The sequence below is a fragment of the Euleptes europaea genome, chromosome 6 (assembly GCF_029931775.1).
Source record: "Euleptes europaea isolate rEulEur1 chromosome 6, rEulEur1.hap1, whole genome shotgun sequence".
Taxonomy (NCBI): Eukaryota; Metazoa; Chordata; class Lepidosauria; order Squamata; family Sphaerodactylidae; genus Euleptes; species Euleptes europaea.
This window is the reverse complement of record NC_079317.1, coordinates 102,126,230-102,147,057: the sequence shown is the minus strand read 5'-3', so window position 1 is coordinate 102,147,057 and position 20,828 is coordinate 102,126,230. Positions and strand designations below refer to the sequence as shown.

Here is a 20,828-nt window from a genome sequence, read left to right as displayed (position 1 = left end):
AAATTCTCTACCAAGAAAACACAAACCCTTTTCTCCACTTCGTAAACAATGCAGTTCTCCAGGAAAAAAACACAACAACATTCAGTGTGGTTCATGAATTAAAATGGAAAGAGTTGCCTCTTGCAGAAATCAGAGGTGTTGATCCCACTGGAAATTACTGCTGATTTCTGTCTGTCGAGTGTGACTCCCCCTCCTACATGCAAAGCCCAAGAAGCTCCCTGAAATGCTGCCCTTGGGAGATAAGGAAACCCCCAAGGACAGAATGATGGGAGAGTCAGAGATCTGCTATGGGAGGGGGAGGGAATCAGCGAACACACACACACACACACACACACACACACACACACACACCCTTCCATCAGTGGAAATGTGCTGCAGGATACAAACCAAAATATCCAAGGATAGACAGAAGGGATAAAGACCAAGAGAGCAAAGGAGACATAGTGGGAAGACAGCATCTGTGAGTCTGCCCTTTTGTTTTTTGACTAGAAAGGAATAGGGTCAGCCCATACCCACAGACCTAAGTCATAGTTTCTCAGACCAAATAAGATTCCAGACCCCCCATGCAAGATTCAGACAATGAAACCACTACTGCGACAGCGCTGCTTACCCGAATCTTCACTTGTGTGCGCTTGCGCTGCCATTTTTCACGGGGAAATGCCGGGCTGTAGATGGAACTCTCCTCATTCTCTGTCACTTGCGGCTGCTCTGTCTCGATCACCTGCAGCCAGAACATCTCAGTGTCAGGCTTGTTTACAGGCAACATTTTCAACTACAGCCATTTATGTGGCCCACCCAAGAGATTAAGGGGGGAAATTCCCCACCCCCCACCCCATCTCGCTTATACCACCCTCAGAACTGCACAGGGCAATTCCCCTAGCTAGGTATTTTTGACTCTTAATACTTCTGATTATTTTTCTGAAAGAGGAGTCTATGTCCCTGGTGCTCAGAACTACACTCTCTTTCGCATTCCATAACAAAACAAGCATCGACTCGGTGCCATTAGGAGCATCTCACAGACTCAGGCCGGTTCTCAAGCTGGCCAAAAAGGGAATCAAAATATTCAAAATCCAAACTTCCCCCCAACCTTCTCACACAGTTGCACTCACCTATTGCCAAAGCCATCTGTTCAAATTTCATCCTCAAACAAGAAAAAAGGGGGGAAAGAAACCCAACCTAAAAAACCACAAGCTGGGTACCCAAGGTTGGGTGGAAAAGGTAAAATTATATAATGCATTTCGGCCTACTGATGAAGGCCTGTAGGCTGAAACACGTATGGCCTCTGTGGTTTAGGTCTATCAACCTTATGAGTTGCCATTGTGCCTTGTTTTATAATTTTTAATGTTTTCAACTGAGATATAAGCGCCTTACAATAAAAATATTTTGCTATTATATCATTTTACCTTTTCCGCCCGACCTTGGGTACCCAGCTTCAAATTTCATCCTCCCCAGTTTATCTTGCCTGCAACTCCTGTATCACCTGCCTGAGCTTGGGCCGCCTCCCCAAACCTCTTGTTCAAGTGCCAGCTCCTTATCAGTGTGCACCCATTCCCTGGGACAGTGGTGCTTCCCCCACATCTTTACAGGTAACCACCCTAGTACCTGGCGCAAGATGAAGGCAGCTACATCGGCGCTTTCCCAGTAGCTGGCATGGAAGAGATGAGGTAGGGTAATGGTGGGAAAGGCCGTCAGTGCCTCCGGGCAATAGAGGGAGAAATCAATGCGTTTAGCACCCCACCAACGCTCCAGAACTAGAGAGGAAGGGAAGAGCAATTCATTATGTGTACGTATGATGCTTGAGTAGAACTGTGGCTAGCACACTCAACTCCAGGGCGACACAAGCATATATCCCGTTTCTTTCTCCAGCACCACCCTGCCCATCTTCTTAACAAAAGCCCAATTGCATACACAGCCCTAAAAGGGGACACAGAAGCAATGACAACAGTTCTTGGTTGGTTCCGTTCAACAGTTCAGGCCCCCAAACCTTCTCCTTTTGCACCCAGCCCTGCTTCCCTTCAAACCATACAAGGCAACCTAAGGTAAAAAGGTGCAAGCACCTGGTCATTCCTGACCCATAGGGTGACATCACATCCTGACGTTTCCTAGGCAGACTTTGTTTACGGGGTGGGTTGCCAGAGCCTTCCCCAGTCATCTTCCCTTTACCCTCAGCAAGCTGGGTACTCATTTTACCGACCTCGGAAGGATGGAAAGCTGAGTCGACCTTGAGCCGGCTGCCTGAAACTGACTTCTGTCGGGATCCAACTCAGGTCGTGAGCAGAGCTTGGACTGCAGTACTGCAGCTTTACCACCCTGTGCCACAGGGCTCCTCAAGGCAACCTAAACAGACCGCTTAACTATCCAGTCTTTGGCCACTATCCAGCGCACTATTAGGATCCTTGAATTTCATTTACTTCAATGAGACTGAAGCATGAGGCTACTTGTTACAGTACAGCAGTTGGGATAATTAGTATGGCTGATACAAAATGAGAGTCAAGGGCCTGGCTCAGCCACTCGACTGGGGAAGTCCTCCAATCCAGAACACTTGCTGAAAGCGACACAAAGGGGTACAGTGTGCCCAAGCTATGGGATCTGGGTGTGCAAGTCAAAGAGCACACATTTTCTTGGCAGCACAAGCATTCAACCCAAGAAAAATGAACTCCTTTGACTTCCTGCACACAAGAATCATTGTTTAGGTTTCCATCCCAATCAGCCATTGATGTACGCAGAGAGGACTGCTGAATACTTTTTGCATCGCTGAGTACAGACACACAGCTTTAAATGCCAATGTTTAGGATACAAGGGAGGTAAAAAAAAACCTTCCTCCAATTTTTTTATGACCTTCTGGGCAACAGGCTACAGTACTTCAGCCCCATGAACACATAAAACACACTGCTGTAAACTACTGCTATGAATCCTAACTTCCAGTTTAAAAGAAAACACTGATTTAAAAACCATTAAGTAAAATTCCTGACCCCCCCCAACTTCCCCAAGCTGACAAAGAGAGCATAAATGGTCTCATACAACAGCATAACCTGCAACCCACAGATTGCAGAAAGAATGCAATGAATTACAGATACGGGGGCCAGACCTGAAAGGGGGCTGTACAGAAAAGGGCAGAGGGAAGGAACAGGCAATCAGGCACTCACTCTTGACAACTTCACTGGTGCTAGCTACGGGGACCTCACTGGTGGACGTCTCATTCCCTTTCCAGAAGCCCCCAAAGGCACCTGTTGGGGTCGGCGGTGTCACGAGGTCCAGATCATCCAAGAAGAGGGCAGAGTGAGCCTGCACTGACTCAGCTGGGCAAAAAGAGAGGCAAGCAGAGCTACTATCAACCATCCACCCAATCATTTGAGTACTTCCCGGGCTTAATATCTGCTGTCTACAGATCCTGTATTCACCAGCCTAGCTTAGGCACTCGTCACATATGCCTCTTCAGTGTGCTGAGATCCCTCGCAGCAGAGGGATGTGTGTGAATTCATGTGATTGTGCAGGTGGTGCCAATTGCCAGGATCTTCCCCACAGAGTTTGCACCCTCCCTCCAGGTGACAGTTCCATGGGGAAGACCCACACAGTCAGCCCCATCTACAAGGCAGCAATATTCACATGCATGACCCTGCAGGGTGGGATCACACCATGGCTGTGTATGTCATCCTCAGAACAGAACAGAACACAGTGCAATCACAAAAGACCTACGAGAAATATTTGTTCCTATAGGTTTCTTTATACTCCATAATGGTCATCCCAAAGCCTTTTGCAAGAACATACATGCTTACATCTATAAATAAATTTTAAAAGGCTAACAAAAATATTTTAAAAATATTAAAGGGGCTGGGTGTGATACAACAAACACTATGAATTACATGATGTAACTCTTTGCACCTCCTGAAATATAAAGGTGGTGGTGGTGGGGGACTTCCTCCATGGATCTTTTCAGCTACTGCTAGTATCGGTTAGGAACCTCTGCTCTCTGAGGTTCTCTGAGCAGAGGTTCCTAACCGATACTAGCAGTAGCTGAAAAGATCCATGGAGGAAGTCCCACCACCACCACCACCACCTTTATATTTCAGGAGGTGCAAAGAGCATCTCCTCCTTCAGCCTGGCAAAGCCTTCCAGATCCTGGCTGGGCCAGGACTCATCACCACTAATTTTTTTTTGGGGGGGGGAGTACAAAGACCTCCACCCATTTAAGAATGTGTAAGGAGTCCTTCAGCAGCTGCAAGTTTTCCCGCAACAGCAGCACAATGACGAGCCGAGCTGTAAAAGAAGACTTTCCCAACACAAACCCACCACGCAGCTCCCCTTATATGACTAGTGATCCTGCTGAAGCTCACAATGGTCAGGCTCAATTGATGACCTCTCCTGGCTTGTAGCACTTGCCTTCAACCTGAAGCGAGCATTACGGCTGAGAATTCTTCTCTGGCTCAGATCGTACTCCGAGCTGGAGGAGAACTCATCCCCACCTGACCCTTCCATTTGACCTGGCTGTGGTGGGGGCAGAAGTTGCAGGGCCATGGAGCGTGGAGTGCTGCTACAGCAACGGAATATCTCGATTCAATGGCAAATTGATGGTCTTACAGAGGGCTGAGGCAGGCTGGGGAAACGTGTCTGAAAACCGCTGGTGCTTGGGATGCTCCTACAGCTGCACTCCAGGTGCCAGGGAGGGAAGGCTCACAAGGAAGAAGAAGAGTTGGTTTTTATATGCTGACTTTCTCTACCACTTAAGGGAGACACAAACGGGCTTACAATCACCTTTCCCTTCCTCTCCCCACAACAGACACCCTGTGAGGTAGGTGGGGCTGAGAGAGCTCTAAGAGAGCTGTGACTAGCCCAAGGTCACCCAGCTGGCTTAGTGCTTAGGAGTGGTGAAACAAATCCAGTTCACCAGATTAGCGTCCATCGCTCATGTGGAGGAGAGTGGAATCAAACCCGGTTCTCCGGATCAGAGTCCACCGCTCCAAACCACTGCTCTTAACCACTACACCACGCTGGCTCTAAAGAGACCTCACCATTGCTACCAATGCCGGGTTAATGGGCAGTGGCACAGCAGTCCCACAAGGCAGTTGGGGGCCGAGATTCAGACCCCCGCCCCAGAGCGAAGGGGTTTGAATGCCAGATCTGGCTTAAAAAAATAAGCTTCTTTCTGCCTTATTTCTAAACTAGCTCAGTTTGCCAAGCCCAATTCTAAACTCATCTGGGAGAACAAACACCTCTTACTACGTAACACTTGAGGTACTAGAAAACATATTACTCCTATTCTCTGTTGTGCCTGAAGTTTGTTTGTTTTTTACATTGCTGCTCTAATCCATTAAAAACAGCTTTGTGTTGTGCAACACTAAGAGAATACAGAACCAGACGGTACCACGTCTCAGTGCTCCCTGGGTCTGTTACTTGTTCTTCCTCTCTCATTATAGACCCTCATACTTCACTGCTACCACAGCTGGTTCCTCTACATCTGCATTCCCCCAATGAGGCAGTATCTCAAGAAGCAACGTTTCTCCAGCACTCCCAAGGCTAACTTTCATAGTTATTCTTACCCAATGAAGTGGATGAGCCATCTCCCAGTGGATATTTCTGATAGCGAGGGATGGCAAAGGGTGGCACAGCATGGAACTGTTGGGCCAGCAGAGGTTCCAGACGGGAGGCACAGGGGTCAGCTGCATGAAACAAGTTGTAGACCTGTTCGCAGGCTGGGTGCATCTGGGCCACTGAAAAGATGAGAGAAGGTGTGTGAAATAAGCTGGAGGGAAAAGCAAGAATGATGGGGAAAACAGGGAGGGAGAAAGACGGTCCTTACCATCCATGGCTGGCATCACCGTCTTACGAAGGGCAAGCACCAGTCCCAGGGGTGAACCAAACAAGAAGAAACCAGAGACCTTGAATTCCAGTTTCCCAACTGAGTTTGTCCCCTCAAAAGTCTCTATCGCTGAAGATGACGAATTACTGCTTCGCCGAGGGTCTCCTTCTGCCTCTGAAGCAGGCATGCCGGCCTGCAGGCTGGGAATAGCAGAAAGCTTGGTTATTGGCGAGGAAATCGACCACAGGTCTCTCCCACTGGTACTACTTTCCCAATGAAGGGCATATTTAGGATCTCTCTAGAACAGTTTTCTTTTTTTGATGTTGTGATCCAACCATAATTTATCCCACTTCTCCTGCATGAAAGCCCACAATGCACAAGAGAACCACAACTCGGTCACTATTTGCTTGGCGAGAAGGGCTGTCTCCCTCTTCCCAAGCGTTGCCACCTACTCACCCGATCAGGGTGACTTTCTTCCTTTTTTTTGTTTTTTTTTAAATGTACAATTTGTCCAGTTGGCTCAACTAAGCTAGGGCAAGGATTCCTCTTCCTTTCATTATTATTTTTGGCACACTGCACCTGATTTATTGGGCTACATGAAGGTACCTGGGTGCAATGACACAAACTTCAGCACTACAGTGCACATGAAAAGCATACACAAAGATCAACACAATGAAGACAGCAAGGAACACTGGAGAACTGAAATGTGATACCAGCCACACTATGGCTGAGGGGCAAACTACACCATCACATTGCAGCCACAAAATGCCCTCAGGGAGGGTGTAATTTACACTGGAGAAAGGAATATTTAACCCTTCTTTTACCAAATGCTTCTCCCTTGAAATTCATCCCTCTTACCGTTGCCTCACAAAAAAAATGGGTCCAGAAAGTCATGGCGGTAAAAACCGCTAGGAAGGAATGCATTAGGGTGGGGGTAAAGCAGCTGGCAAGGGAAGGGTTAAGTACTCTCTTCCTTTTCATCTCTCCTTTGTTTCATTTCACCCAACTGTAGTGTAACTTGCCTCTAAGGCTGCTGAATTTCACATAAAGGAATACTGTAAGAGGCTAAGGCTGCAATCTCAAGAACACTTTCCCAGGAGGAAATCCCATTGAATAAAATGGATCTTAGTTTTGAGGGGACCGGCTTTGGATTGCTCCCTAAATCAACCTGTTCGGCAGAAGCTCTTTAGAGACTAATGATGTTGCCTTTTATCAAGGGCTGGATGTTAGGCAGCCTGGCGAGCACACACTCAAGGAAGCTTCTGTCCCTGATCGGTACCAATCCAACTGTCGGCTCTCACGTCGGAAGACCCACTTCTCACACCCTCTCACCTGGACAAAAACTGCTGCTGCTGTTGCAGAGAATCCACCTCCGGTGCCAGGCTGTTGTCACTGCGTTTCTGGGTAGACAGCAGCCCAGACGGCTCGGGGCTGGCACGGCCCCACGGCACTTCTGCCTTCTCAAGCATTGGGTCTCGCACCACGGAGACCTCGGGAGACAGCAGGTCAGCATTCTGGGGTGGGGGGGAATGACAGAGAAGTGCACATACATCTTAAAGCCTCTTCTACTGTGCAGTGAGCAGAATCCAGCACACTTCCTATCGGATGCAAACAGGGAGGACAAATGATTTGACAACTGCGTACTAGACGAGGAAACCTCAACTAAACAATACTTGGGAGTGCTCAGCAGTACAGCTGACCCAAAGGGAATCCTACCCCTCCCTCCTCTACTCCATCCCTTGTCTTACAAGCACTTCTTTCCTTAGAGGAAATGCTAGGAGGATGCCCTCATTACATATTGCTTGATACACCCCCCAGACTCAGGAACTGACCATGCTGCCACGGCGGCTGCTCCCACGGCTCCCTGTCCCTCCAGCCCGACTGTGGCAAAGGGCATCAAATGCCAGGATTCCCCCAACGCAGTCACCAATCAACAGTACCTACAAAGGGGGGAAATGCAGGATTACGTAGCTGTCCCTGTAGCCAGTCCTTAAGCACAACTTCAGCAGCCTTGTAAGTGAGCCCAGAGAACTAGAACAATGCGTTCTCAGCTGCTCCCTTGCAAGGCTCCACTAAGAAGAACTGGAAAGGCTTGTATCACAGAGGCCTCTGTTTGGAAGAGATCAATACTGGTGGTCGAGGTACCTGCAATGTAAGCCACTGTGCGGAAGAACATGGCACAAAGCTTTCAATTTGTCTACCAAAGTACCTGCAGAATCTGAGCTTTTCCTTTTGCAAGTAAGTTCAAGCTTCTAGCCCTTGACTGTAGGAAAAACCCTGAAATCACACATGCATCAAAAGATGCCTATCTGGTTTAATTATCATGGCTGCAAACCAAGGAGTCCTGGGAAATGGAGTTTTATTAAAATAGCAGTGATCTGTAATATAGAAGGTATAGCAGCTTTCCAAATCTACAACAGCCACGATTCTTTAGAGCCACTGGTTTAAATGTGTTGTACAGATACATCCTCAGAAATCAGGAGATTGTTTGGAGGAAGCTTTAAGCAGCTTGTGGCACTCAGTGGGTCCCCGTCCCTCTGCTTCTATACACCTGGTCTCCTTGCCCCAAAACTTTATTTTTAAATAAAAATAGAAAAACTTCACAAAAACCAAAGATTAAATAAAGGTTTTTGCACTCGGGTTTCAGAACTTTGGTTCTCTTTTTTTTTTTTAATAATTTTTTATTAAATTTTATAACATAAAAAAGAAAAAAAATTACAATTGATATAACAACAACAAAAATAATAATAATCAAAGTAACAATAAGAAAAACCAGGAGTATCCATACATATTTACTAATACAATTAAAAGTATCATTATTAAATCTATTAAGATACCCCTTTTCCCACCACCCACCACCTTTTGTGACCCTTCACCTGACTTCCGAAGAAGTGCTTTGACAGTTTAAACTTATTTATTACTATAAAATATAAAAATATTAAAAAAATACTAATTTCTATAACTCACTAAGTAATTTAATAAAATCCGTTTTTGCCAGTTTATCCCAATATGAGGCTGCCTTTTTCCACATACTTTTAAATTCTTCCATATCCTTTCCATGAAGGAATTCCGTTAATTTGGCCATCCTCATATATGTCCATAATTTCTCTCTCCAATCATTTATTAAAGGTTTATTCACTTGCTTCCAAATTTTTGCGATTACAATTCTTGCAGCAGCAAAACTATATTGACATATAATTCTATCATTATTATTCAAATTTCCTTGTGGGATTCCCATTTAACAGAATGCCGGTTTCCTTTTCACAGTAGTATTAATCAAGTTGTTAGTTTCCCTAACAACTTTTATCCAATTTTTTTTAAAAAATTTACATGTCCACCATGCATGCATAAAGGTACCTCTTTCCTTTCCACATTTCCAACATAAATCCGTCTCCCCTTTCTTCATGAAAAGAATGAAGAAAAGAACTTTGGTTCTCTTTTATAGTATTACAGATTCCCCCCTTTTCACTGTCTGTTCCAAGGATTCCTGGCCCTCTCACCTGACCACAGAAGCCAGCACCATCTGGAGAGTGGATGAAGTTAGCATAGGCCTGGTTGGTACGAGCGATAACTGTTGCAACGGCATTCTGGTAGCTGCCTGAGGAGGTGGCCAGGAGTGGCAAAGCAGCCAGTGGAATATGGTCCTGGCTACTGGATAGACTGTCGCCATCATGACTGTAGGGGCTGAGTCTGGGAAGGAGGAGATGCGAGAACTGATCAGGACACAATTCAGACTGAAGATCTAACAGCCCAAGGCTTGGCACGGAGTTCAGAAAGTAGCTCTGGCCAAACTGCCTTCTAGGAAGGCAGGGCTGCAGCCTACAGCGCCAATTGCCAACCAGAATGGGCGGCACTCTCAGAACACGGAGTCAGAACAGGGCTTGGGCCACCCGTCCCAATTCCCTGAAAGGCAGCTGAGGCAAGAGTTTCACCCGAGTTTCACTGCAGGAACCCAGTCAATGCAACTGCTGCCCTTGCTATTCCTGCCGAAGTCTACAGCTTCCCCCCCTAAAAAAGCACAGCTCCCCATCACTTACTCTCAGTGGCACACCTCTAGACATACTCCACCATAAACACTGTTGTCATCAAGCACCCCAGTTTTAAGGAGTTATCATCGCTCTGACGGATTCCCATATCCCCTGAGCCAAGAAGGCACTGCAGCCCTCATACAGACCCTCCCCACACAACTCCTGGGAGTTCCCAGCCCTGCCCCACAAGGTGTTCAGCAGCCTGACAGACATGCTTCCTACTTGGAGACAAGGGCATAGGCAGCGGCACAGATGGGTGGACAGTGCACCAGGCGCAGTGCAATGTGCCCCAGTGCCTCAGGGAAGTGCAGGCGGGTGACCGAGTCCAAGGTGGCAGTGAGCGTCTGCACGTCAGCCTGCTTAGAGCCTGGTTCTCCCACACCCTGGTCCAGGATGTTGCCACTGTGGAGGATCAGGAAGAGTGCATGGATACGGCATGTCCTGGACAGGTCTTCTGGGCCGGCCTATGGAAAGAGAAATAGGGAAGAATTAGGGGCGCAGCTGCAGTGGTCGTGGGAATGGAGCGGCCGTCACCTCAGCCATAGTGGAACTTGTGTGCTGTTCAATGATTGTATGAGCCTTTTCAGTCTCATCTTGGGCTTTCTCAATTTTTGTCCCAATCTTATGGAATGTCATGCCAGAGGTCAGAAGGGCCTCACCTTTATCGACCTTCAGGAAACTCTCTTGGATTTGTTTTGATTTGCTGATGTGGGAGGGTGTTCTGAACTGTTCTGTGTTACTGGTATTTTGACTGGTAGCAAATGCATTTGTAATTATGGTTATAAAGCTGTTTTTATAGCTTATGTGGCTCTTAATTATTGTATGCCTTGTAGGCATTTCAGTGAGCTACCTTGAACTGTTTTTCTGAGAATGCTGGAGTAAAAAAGTAATTCATATATATATATAAAGAAATGGGAGAACTGAGCCTGGGCGCTCTATGGAGAATGGTGCTGTGCATTCACAAGCTGTCACCTGTGGTTTTGCATCATGATTCTGAAAGCACTAAAGAAGGAAGCACGGTGGATGAACTCACCTCTGGTTGGCCAGGCATAGTCATCCCATCACTATCTGGCTTGGCTGCACCAGCAGCATCAGCTGCAAAGACATGAAACCATGAGTGGCACTCAGTACAGAATGAAAGCAATAGCAGGCTCTAAATGGCATATGGAGGGTGGTGATTGCTGAGTAAAGAAGGGTGGCTCCTACAAGACAGAATTCTGCTGCCAGAACCCCCTGCTATGAGAGTCTGTAAAACCAGATAGCTGCTAAGGGTAGAACAGATACAGCATCCTGCATAAAATCCACCAGCATCTACAGAATCCTGAGAATCTCAGTGTCTGGGTTTCTTTGTTATAAGCAACTTCCTAACCCAGATGGTACCAATCAATCAATCAAGTTTTATTTTGATGCAATATCAGCTCTGAATAAAAATCAAAGTTAGGTTAAAATAATAAAATAAAATAAGTTGATGATTCTGGGAGGGATGATTTGAAGAAGAGGAGGAAAGATCTTCTATGGGGAAAGGTTTTCAATTAGTCATTTACGAATCACACTAGACCGGAGGCAAAATTTGGCTACTTGAATGGTTATCTCCCGAGAGGAGTCTGCTTAAGAGAAAGGAAACTTTAGCTTCTTCCGATCTACCAGGAAAGGATGACAATATGGGGAGAATGTACTGTGATCTTATGTCGTTGTAGAAGGGACATTGCAGCAGAACATGTTCTATTGTTTCCACTTTCTCTGTTTTGCATGGGCATAATCGTTGATGAAAGGGAGTACGGAGATACCTGCCTTCCAGGACAGCTGAAGGTAAGGCATTGAAACGCGCAAGAGTAAAGGCCCTTTGATATTTGGATACTTCCAGGAATCTGAGGTAGTCTGCAGGATGGAAAGATGGTTGAATATTTATGAATCTGAGCAAGATGGTTGAATATTTATGAATCTGAGCCCTATCTGATTGAAGGGCATGGTGCAAGAGTCTCTGATTGTTTCCTTGGCTTTTTGGTGTTGCAATGGCAATATGGCTTGAGAAGAAAGGCCGTGTTTCTGGAGCATCTTCTCTATTGCACTTTCCCAAGTTGAGAAGTGACTGTCAGCTAGAATCAGAGGGGCTAGACCAATAGGGTTGAATATGAGTTTTAGCCAATAGTTAAGTGCTCGGATCCACATATTGGACTCCAAAGAGATCACTCCAGTTTCTAATCGGAGAAGGGCGTTAGGAACACATCTCAAAACTCCAAGTATCTTCCTCAGAAACTTCGATTGGATCGTTTCCAGTAGGCAAATATCTTTGTAAATGCAGCGCTGTGACCCATATAGAAGCTGGGGGACGACCTTTCCTTGGAAGGCTTTAAGTGCTGCTGGAATGTAGGAGGCTCCTTTAGTGAAATGAAATTTTAGTATTGCAGAGATAGGCAGTGTCTGTTACATTAGTCACTTGTGCTCTCCAGAGTCCGGTTGACTGAAAGACCACACCAAGGTATTTGAAAGATTTGGTTTGTTCGATGTTGTGGTCTTCGATTTGCCATTTATGAGTTCGGTGTTTTTTAGTGAAGACAAGGACTTTTGTTTTTTGGTAATTTATTGTGAGTTTTTCTTCTTGACAGTATAAGGTGAAGGAGCGGAGGGCTCTTCTGAGGCCTACATGGTACCAGAGAAAGCCTTAAAATACATTGGTGGTTTTTGCAAAGAGCCAAGAAAATAACAAATTCTGGAGGCGGGCTCCAGTGGCCAAAAAAAGGATACGGGGACGGGCAAAAGACTAAGCAACTCTTCTATTCGTAAGAGGGGATGTGTCAGGTTGACTTTGAATTCCTTGTTTCGGCTCTGACTTCAAGGCTGTTTATCAGTGCAGCCGCCAGCTGGCTTTGCTTTGCTTTATTTCCCAGGGTCTGCGGCCCGTGGGAGCCTGGTACCTCCGAACTGCCTGTATTATCATGATGTGACTGTACTGTGTCTGTAATTCTCCATATAACCAAATGCTCTCCCATCCCCCTTCGTTCCTGCCTTTTGACTTCTAAGCTCTGCATACCTGTTGCCAATAAACCAACTCTTTTGGACTACTTGTCTCTTGATGTGGCTATTGGACTTTTAGAGGAAACAAGTGCTTACATTAAGGCAGGAACCTTCTCTTTAATCTGCCCGGCTAGAGCCCTGGAGGGTTCGCCTGGCGCTCGGATTGGAGCTGGGACGGTGCTCTCCGAGCTGCTTCCCCGTGGCTGGAGCCCCGTGCGGTTCGCCCGGGTCCCGGGTGGGAGCAGGATCGCTCCCCGGGTGGCGGGTTCCTGCTCAGAACCCTGGAAGGCCCCCATCCTTGGTTCCTTCTGTTGGGGACAGAGGATGATGACCCCGACCTGATTCAGGACGTCTTAACCGAAATAGATCGGACGGACGCGGAACTCAACTGCCTGACTGAACTTGTTCGGGCTCAGTGGCGTTCTTTAGCCGCGACAGTCCCTTGGACGTCTGAGGTCGAGGATTCCTGTGCCGGCCTCCACACGTTGCACTGGTTGGTGGAAGACGCTCGTTTAGCGTCGGAGGATTTACAACTGTTGACTAGTTTGTTGGCGGGTCTAACCTAGGAAGACTCACAGTCGGAACGGGCGGGGCCCCCGATCCGTTCTGCCTCACCGTGAGACATGGCGGCCCCAGCTGTGCCGGACCCCCAAATTTGCCAAACGGAGGCGAAAGCAGTGGCAACGCGGGTAGCTGCACTCTTTCAGGGAGCGACTGCGGCCACAGTTTCAGTGGCCGAAATCACTAAGCGACTCACCCCCAACTTTGGTACTGGTGCGGCGGCCCTGGCGGTTCAGATTCAGCCACTGCTGGATCTTACTGATCCCTCTGAACTCCTTTTGGTATTAGAGCTGGAAGCTCTACCACTGGTTACCGCGGCCCTCACCGCCAAACTCGACGCCGTTCAGATCTTGGCCGAACTGAAGAGGGCCAAGGATCAGGCACGAGAGGCGGAGGCTGCCGCAGCCAAGGCGCAGGCCGCAAAGGAGGAAGAACAACGGTTGGCCGCCGAACGTGCGCATTCCGGCACACGTCCTCGGAATACCCTGGGCTTTGGATTTCCCTCATTTTCCCCAACTTTCGCCCCGTCTCATAGCGTACAACGTGCCCGTAGATTCGCAGGAGACTTATCTGATGTACCAGAAGATTTCGACGAAGAGGACTTGTATGGGGGGAAATCACTCTGGGCTACCAACCTCCGAGTCAGCCACTCCTGCCGCACTGGCGGAGCCGGAGACGATATTTTTATGTTACGTACCCAGAATCGGGAGCTTATGGACCAGGCGGCCCGCCTACAAGACCAGATGACCCAGTTACTCCGCGACAACGATAGATTGCAACAGGCCCAAACCGCACCCGTTGCCCCGACTCCGGGTACGCCACCGCAGCCTCCACCACAGCAACCGCCACAGCAACCGCCTCAACATCCGCCACAGCAGCCGCCACAGCAGCCGCCACAGCAGCCAGTGGCACCGGTGGTTCCTCCTGGCGGAGGGCCTGTTGCACCAGGAGCTCCTGCCCTGCCGTTGCTACTGGGTGCGCCGGGAGTACCAGGGGCACCACTTCCTGGACACCCACCTGCACCCCCACTCCCATGGAGGCAACCCAAGCTGAAGGTTTCTTATGACGGTTCGGTTGAGACTCTGCCCCGATTTCTACACCATGTGGATAGTTACATGAGGGAGCAAAGGCAATTCTTCCCTACCGAGGACAGCCGCGTCCGTTTCGTTGCCTCCCTGCTAAAGGAGAAAGCGGCTGACTGGATGATTCTCCAGTTTGATACGCGGGCCCGCTCCATTCGCTCACTCAACAATTTTATGTTTGCCTTATGGAGGTGTTTCGAGGATCCCTTTATGGGGGAACGAGCCAAAGCAGAAATTTTGCAACTCAGGCAAGGCTCCTCCCCGGTCCGGGAATTCGCGGACGAATTCCAACGACTGGCTAGTAAAATAGTGGACTGGCCTGAAGCTACCCTTATCCACTACTTCCGAGAAGCCTTGCATCCGGACATTTTGAACTGGTCCTTATGACCCCGATACCCTAGAGGATTGGATTTTATTGGCGGAGGAGGTGGAGAGCCACCGACGATTCGTTTCCCTGGTCCGGAATCGGACCAAAGAGAAGAGCAGCCAAAAACCTCCCCCCAAAACCTCGATCCCCTGCCCGCGGAGACCAACGCGGCCCCCTCCGGATCGCGAGTCTCGATTCCAGAGGGGAGCCTGTCTCATTTGCGGTGCTATGGGTCACTTCGCAGCAACTTGCCCTCAGCGTCCGGATCTCCCTCGACCGGACGCGCCGCCTCGGGCTCGAGGACGACCTCAACGCAGAGGCACCGCGGCCGCCCGCAGCGTAGTGCCGGGACGACCCACACCCTCTGCACTTCACGTCGAGGAACCCTCCAGTCTCCCTACGCCTATTGACACCTCAGGGTCTCAGATTACAAATGCCCCATTGGGGGACAGTTCTCCTTCCTCAGACGAAGATCGTCATTGGGATTCCCCAGCCCTGAACCTGGAATCTCCTCTCGACCTGTCAAAAAACGGACACGGTCTGCGGTGAGTGGAGCGTCCCCGCAGACCCCTGCAGCTTCTCCTGCAAAACCCAAGGCTCCGGTTATGGTGAGTGAAGTCGAAAATACTGTGTATGTGGACGTAGTATTACAACATTATAGAAAAGGCCCTCAATTACATGTTAAAGCACTCATAGATTCCGGCTGCGGGCGATCTTTAATCAATGAAGCCACTTTTGCAGCTCTCCAAGTCAAATCTGAGAATCTACCGGCTCCCATCCAATTCACCCAGATGGATGGCAGCCATTTTAAGGGGGGTCTGGTGGACCGTCGAACCCGGGGAGTGGCAATGGGTATTGGCTCGCATTGGGAGCAGATAGACTTTACCATAGCTCCCATCCGATACAAAGTCATACTGGGAATCAGCTGGCTCAAGGGGCAAGGTCCCTCCATAGACTGGAAGGCTGATACTATTACATTCACCGACCCTGTCTGTGAACAGCATCGCCATGAACTCGCGGTGGTCCTTCCAACCGCCTCAGCCTTAGCCTCCGATGCCCTCCCTTCAGCCCAGTTACCCGATGAATACCAGGAGTTTGCTGATGTTTTCAATGTGAAAGAATGCGATGCATTACCCCCCATCGCAGAACAGACTGTGCTATTGAGGTGGTAGGAGACTGTAAACTGTCTAAAAGTAAGATCTATCCTATGAGCGTTTCGGAATGTGCTGTACTGCGGGACTTTTTGGATAAAAATCTCGCTCGAGGGTTTATTCGGCCATCAACTGCTCCCAACTCAGCCCCCGCTTTCTTTGTCCGTAAGAAGACGGGTGACTTACGCTTGTGCATTGACTTTCGAAAACTCAACGCGGTCACTCAAACCAGCGCCTACCCCATCCCTTTAATCTCGGATATCTTGGGTCAATTAAAGGAGGGGCGCATTTTCACCAAACTGGACTTGGTTGAAGCTTATTACCGAGTCCGAATTCGTGACGGGGACGAACCCCTCACAGCCTTTTCCAGCTGCTTTGGAATGTATGAGTTTCTAGTGATGCCTTTTGGATTAAAGGGGGCTCCGGGAGTCTTCATGCAACTCATTAACAAGGTCCTCCATGATTTGTTATATCGGGGCGTGGTGGTTTATCTTGATGATATTCTTATCTACTCCAGTTCCATGGACAAGCATGTTGCTCTTGTCAAAGAAGTGTTGCAGCATCTTAGAGACAATCAACTCTATGCAAAGGTCTCTAAATGTGAATTTCACCGAGAACAATTAACATTCCTAGGCTACATCATTTCACAACATGGGCACACTATGGATCCTGCTAAAATACAATCCGTAATCGATTGGGCTTCTCCTTCCACCCGCAAACAAGTGCAACAATTTCTCAGGTTTGCCAATTTTTACCGAGGTTTCATTCCCAACTTTGCTCAAGTGGCACTGCCACTCACTGACCTCCTTAAAAGGGTAAAGGGGTCTCTGCCACATTGCCCAACACGAAGATTCAATGGACGGCTCAATGTCAAACTGCCTCTGACAGCCTTAAACAGCTATTTACTTCAGAACCAGTGTTAAAGCACCCTGATCCTGACCACATGTTTGTAGTGCAGGTGGATGCATCAGACGTGGCCATGGGGGGTGCCCTTTTGCAGCGAGGTCCAGATGGTCTTCTCCACCCCTGCACCTATTTTTCTAAGAAATCTGCGCACTCCCAACTGAACTGGCCAATTTGGGAAAAGGAAGCTGCCGCTGTCCACCATGCCCTCACTACGTGGAGGCAGTTTCTGGAGGGTTTCAGGGTCCCCTTTGAGGTCTGGACAGATCACAAAAATTTGGAAGCCCACAAATTGTCCACAAAACAGCAGCATTGGGCTGACTACTTTGCTCAGTTTCGTTTTGTACTCAAACATGTGCCTGGAAAGCTAAACGTACTAGCAGACGCTCTTTCCAGACTGCCCCAGTATCCGGTGAAAGTCGACTGCCCAATGGTCTCCTTATTCACCCCAGCACAGAGGGGTGCCTTGCTTACCTTGGCGGTGCAAACCCGGTCTCAAACTCTGCTCCAGTCCCAATCCCAGCCGGCAGACATCACCGCCCCTGCCCCTGACGGGGGGGGGGGTCGTCTACACAACCGAGCAGCCCGACTCCCTCACCAGTCCCAATTGCGCCTCCTGCACCAAAAACCCCGAATCAACCAGTTGTACAATCCGCCCCACTGACGCTGCCAGCTAGTCCTACTCCACCCTCCTCCACAGCCGGAGTAGACCTGCCCGATTCCTTCCTAGACTCTCTTCGTACCCAATGCCTGGCTGAACGCACAGCTCAGACACTTCCCCCTTCCCTGCTGGAACGGGGTGGTTGCTGGTACAAAGACTCTAAACTGTATGTGCCTAAGGGGCTGCGAAAGGAAGTCCTGCAATTAGCCCATGGAGCCAAGACTGAAGGACACTTCGGATTTCTAAAAACCCTCCACCTATTGCGTAGGCAGTTTTGGTGGGCAGGCATGCGTGCCGACGTGGATTCTTTTGTCCGCAGCTGCCCCATCTGTGTCACTGTCAAACGATCCCAGGGCAAGCCCTCCGGACTTTTGCAACCGCTCGAAGTTCCCACCAAGCCCTGGGAAGTGATTGCTATGGATTTTATGACGGATCTCCCTCTCAGCGAGGGTAAGACTGTCCTTTGGGTAATTACTGACTTGTTTTCCAAGCAGGTACATCTCGTTCTGTGCGCAGGTATACCCTCCGCCCCAAAGTTGGCTCGCCTCTTTGTGTCACGTTTTCCATTTACATTCCTTTCCGCGTAAGATAATCTCCGACCGCGGAAGTAGTTATATGTTGCCAAATTTTGGAAAGCTTTTCTCAAGTTGGTGGGGGTGGAACAGGGATTGTCTAGTGCTTTCCATCCCCAGACGGATGGGCAAACAGAACGTGTTAATGCTGTTTTGGAATGTTATCTGCGTTATGTCAATTACCATCAGGATAATTGGGTTGAATTGTTACCTTTTGCTGAATACGCTTAAAACAATGCTGTACATCAGTCCACTGGTTTCAGTCCCTTCTATGCTGTGTATGGTCAAGACTTCAGTCTCATTGGCCAGATCGATGTTTCTGGGGAGGAGGGGGTGAAGATGTGGCGTCTTGGGTTCAGGCTATCCATACCACCTGGCCCTGGCTGGTCAAAAATTTGGAAAGGGCCAAACGAAAATACAAGATGCAAGCGGATAACCACCGCTCCCCCAGCCAGAACTTTAACGTTGGGGATTTGGTGTACCTTTCCACTAAGAATCTACGGTCTACCCGTCCGTGTGGAAAACTCAGTGCCAAGTTCGTGGGTCCTTATCCCAATCCTCGGATAATTAACCCAGTAACCGTGGAACTGACCCTCCCTAAGACTTTGAGGCGCATCCATCCTGTATTCCATATAAGCCTCCTTAAGCCTCATGTCGCCACCCCGGTCTGGCATCCCGTCCCGCCTCCTGAGCAACCGGTGATGGTGGGGGGGGAGGAACATTTTGAAGTCGCTAAGATCCTGGATTCTTGTGTGCATCACGGTTCTCTCCAGTATCTTGTTTGCTGGAAACACTTCCCCCCTGCCTATGAAGAATGGGTGCGCTCCCGCGATGTCTCCGCTCCCCGGCTGGTGCGCGCATTCCATCACGCCTACCCCGACAGGCCGGCCCCTCGAGGTGGGGGCCTTGAGGGGAGCAGAATGTCAGGTTGACTTTGAATTCCTTGTTTCGGCTCTGACTTCAAGGCTGTTTATCAGTGCAGCCGCCAGCTGGCTTTGCTTTGCTTTATTTCCCAGGGTCTGCGGCCCGTGGGAGCCTGGTACCTCCGAACTGCCTGTATTATCATGATGTGACTGTACTGTGTCTGTAATTCTCCATATAACCAAATGCTCTCCCATCCCACTTTGTTCCTGCCTTTTGACTTCTAAGCTCTGCATACCTGTTGCCAATAAACCAACTCTTTTGGACTACTTGTCTCTTGAGGTGGCTATTGGACTTTTAGAGGAAACAAGTGCTTACAGGATGGGCACCAAATAGGGTTTTTTTGTGTCCTAATATAACACTTTCACAATAAAAAAATGTGAACTAGGAAAACCCTCGGTACACATTTGATCTATTTTAAGCGTTAATGTTATTTACAGAATTTGTGGTATGCAAACAGAAGGTTGGAATCTTATAAACCCAGATTTCCAGAAGTCCAAATAGTAACAGATGGACATGCCCACAGATGATGTTCTAGCATGGGACACATGAGCTGCTCACTTACCAAGAACATCGTCCTGCTCACTGGGCCGCTCCAGAGTGTCAAGAAAATCATTGGAATTCCACTTAGTGATTTCTTTTGCAAAAACATCATCACTGTCAGAGAGATCCTCTAGGGAAGGAAAAGTCAGTGAGAAGTATGAATGGTGGAGGCACTGTGAATACCACACACACATACAGTAAGTACATACACAGTCTTTTTGGATATGAAGAGTTGCCTTACGAGGCGGACAGACTACTGATCAATCTAGCCCAATATCATTTACTCTGAGAAATGACAGATCTCTAGGGTCATAGGCAGAAGTCTTCCCCAGTCTTGCTATCTGCAATTTTTCAGTAAAAATCAGACTGGGGAGTGTTATACATGCAAAGTACTAGGCTAAAACCTATATTTGCATGTTTGCGCACAGACACACATATACAAAGAACAAAGACTGGAGATTTTGATCTTCCTTTTCCCATATATATCAATACTCATCCCTCCATCAAGTCTAGGGAGATAGATCCAAACATATACTGCACCTACAACATACTGGAAGGACAATTCACATATACTCCTGTGATCACATGTAGAGAAGACATATGTAAAGAAACCTATCGGTGCCTGTAGCAGTAGCTGTGATAACCACCAGCTACAGGCAACCACACACAGCCCTCTTCCAACTCTGAGGCCTCTCAGAAGCAAACACATCCACAAAACATCTCTTCATCCAGAAACACGTACCATGAGCATCAAAGAATTCATCCTCAGAGCTGTTCTCTGAGTCCCGTGCAATATTTTGCATCCGCCACTCCGATAAGCTGTGGGGAGACACTCCAGCTGCAAAGAGATCATAACCAAAGAGATCTACGGCACTCATTCTGTGAAAGACCAGCAGTAAACAGACACTCCTCGAATTTAAAGTAAGCCTATCTTATTCCCAACACAGCCCTTCAGGAACAACCTAAAACTTCCCATGCAAACAGTCAACTTTGTGTACAGGTGTTTAGTTTTGTGCCAGCAATAGGACCTCCTTTCTGCAACTGTGGCATTTGGTATTGTCTACAAATATGACAGGGAAAGGGAGAAAACTTCTCCAGCCTCCCCAAGTTCTAAATGCAGCAGCCTCTCTGCATGACTAACCCAGCAAATGAGGCTGATCTAGTCAATGTATCAAGCAAGTTTTGGCCTGGTTTCCCCCCTCTTTTTGAAGCCTGTTGATCCAATGT

General features: G+C 48.3%; 2 protein-coding genes across 2 annotated transcripts in view; both read right to left on the bottom strand.

The window, feature by feature from the left end:
- Positions 1 to 20,828, bottom strand: part of CDK2AP2 (cyclin dependent kinase 2 associated protein 2) — a 207,992-nt gene that overhangs the window by 162,935 nt on the left and 24,229 nt on the right. The gene's annotated exons all lie outside the window — the stretch shown is intronic.
- The window catches only part of PITPNM1 (phosphatidylinositol transfer protein membrane associated 1), a 32,357-nt gene that overhangs the window by 6,140 nt on the left and 5,389 nt on the right, over positions 1 to 20,828 (bottom strand). Inside the window, exons 6-17 of the mRNA XM_056851794.1 lie at positions 20,344 to 20,439; positions 19,624 to 19,731; positions 10,859 to 10,920; positions 10,048 to 10,289; positions 9,298 to 9,487; positions 7,630 to 7,737; positions 7,130 to 7,311; positions 5,798 to 5,997; positions 5,538 to 5,708; positions 3,147 to 3,299; positions 1,603 to 1,751; positions 611 to 721 (exon numbers count right to left, since the gene is read on the bottom strand). Of these exons, the coding sequence (XP_056707772.1) occupies positions 611 to 721; positions 1,603 to 1,751; positions 3,147 to 3,299; positions 5,538 to 5,708; positions 5,798 to 5,997; positions 7,130 to 7,311; positions 7,630 to 7,737; positions 9,298 to 9,487; positions 10,048 to 10,289; positions 10,859 to 10,920; positions 19,624 to 19,731; positions 20,344 to 20,439 (1,772 nt within the window). The remainder of the gene's footprint in view (positions 1 to 610; positions 722 to 1,602; positions 1,752 to 3,146; positions 3,300 to 5,537; positions 5,709 to 5,797; positions 5,998 to 7,129; positions 7,312 to 7,629; positions 7,738 to 9,297; positions 9,488 to 10,047; positions 10,290 to 10,858; positions 10,921 to 19,623; positions 19,732 to 20,343; positions 20,440 to 20,828) is intronic.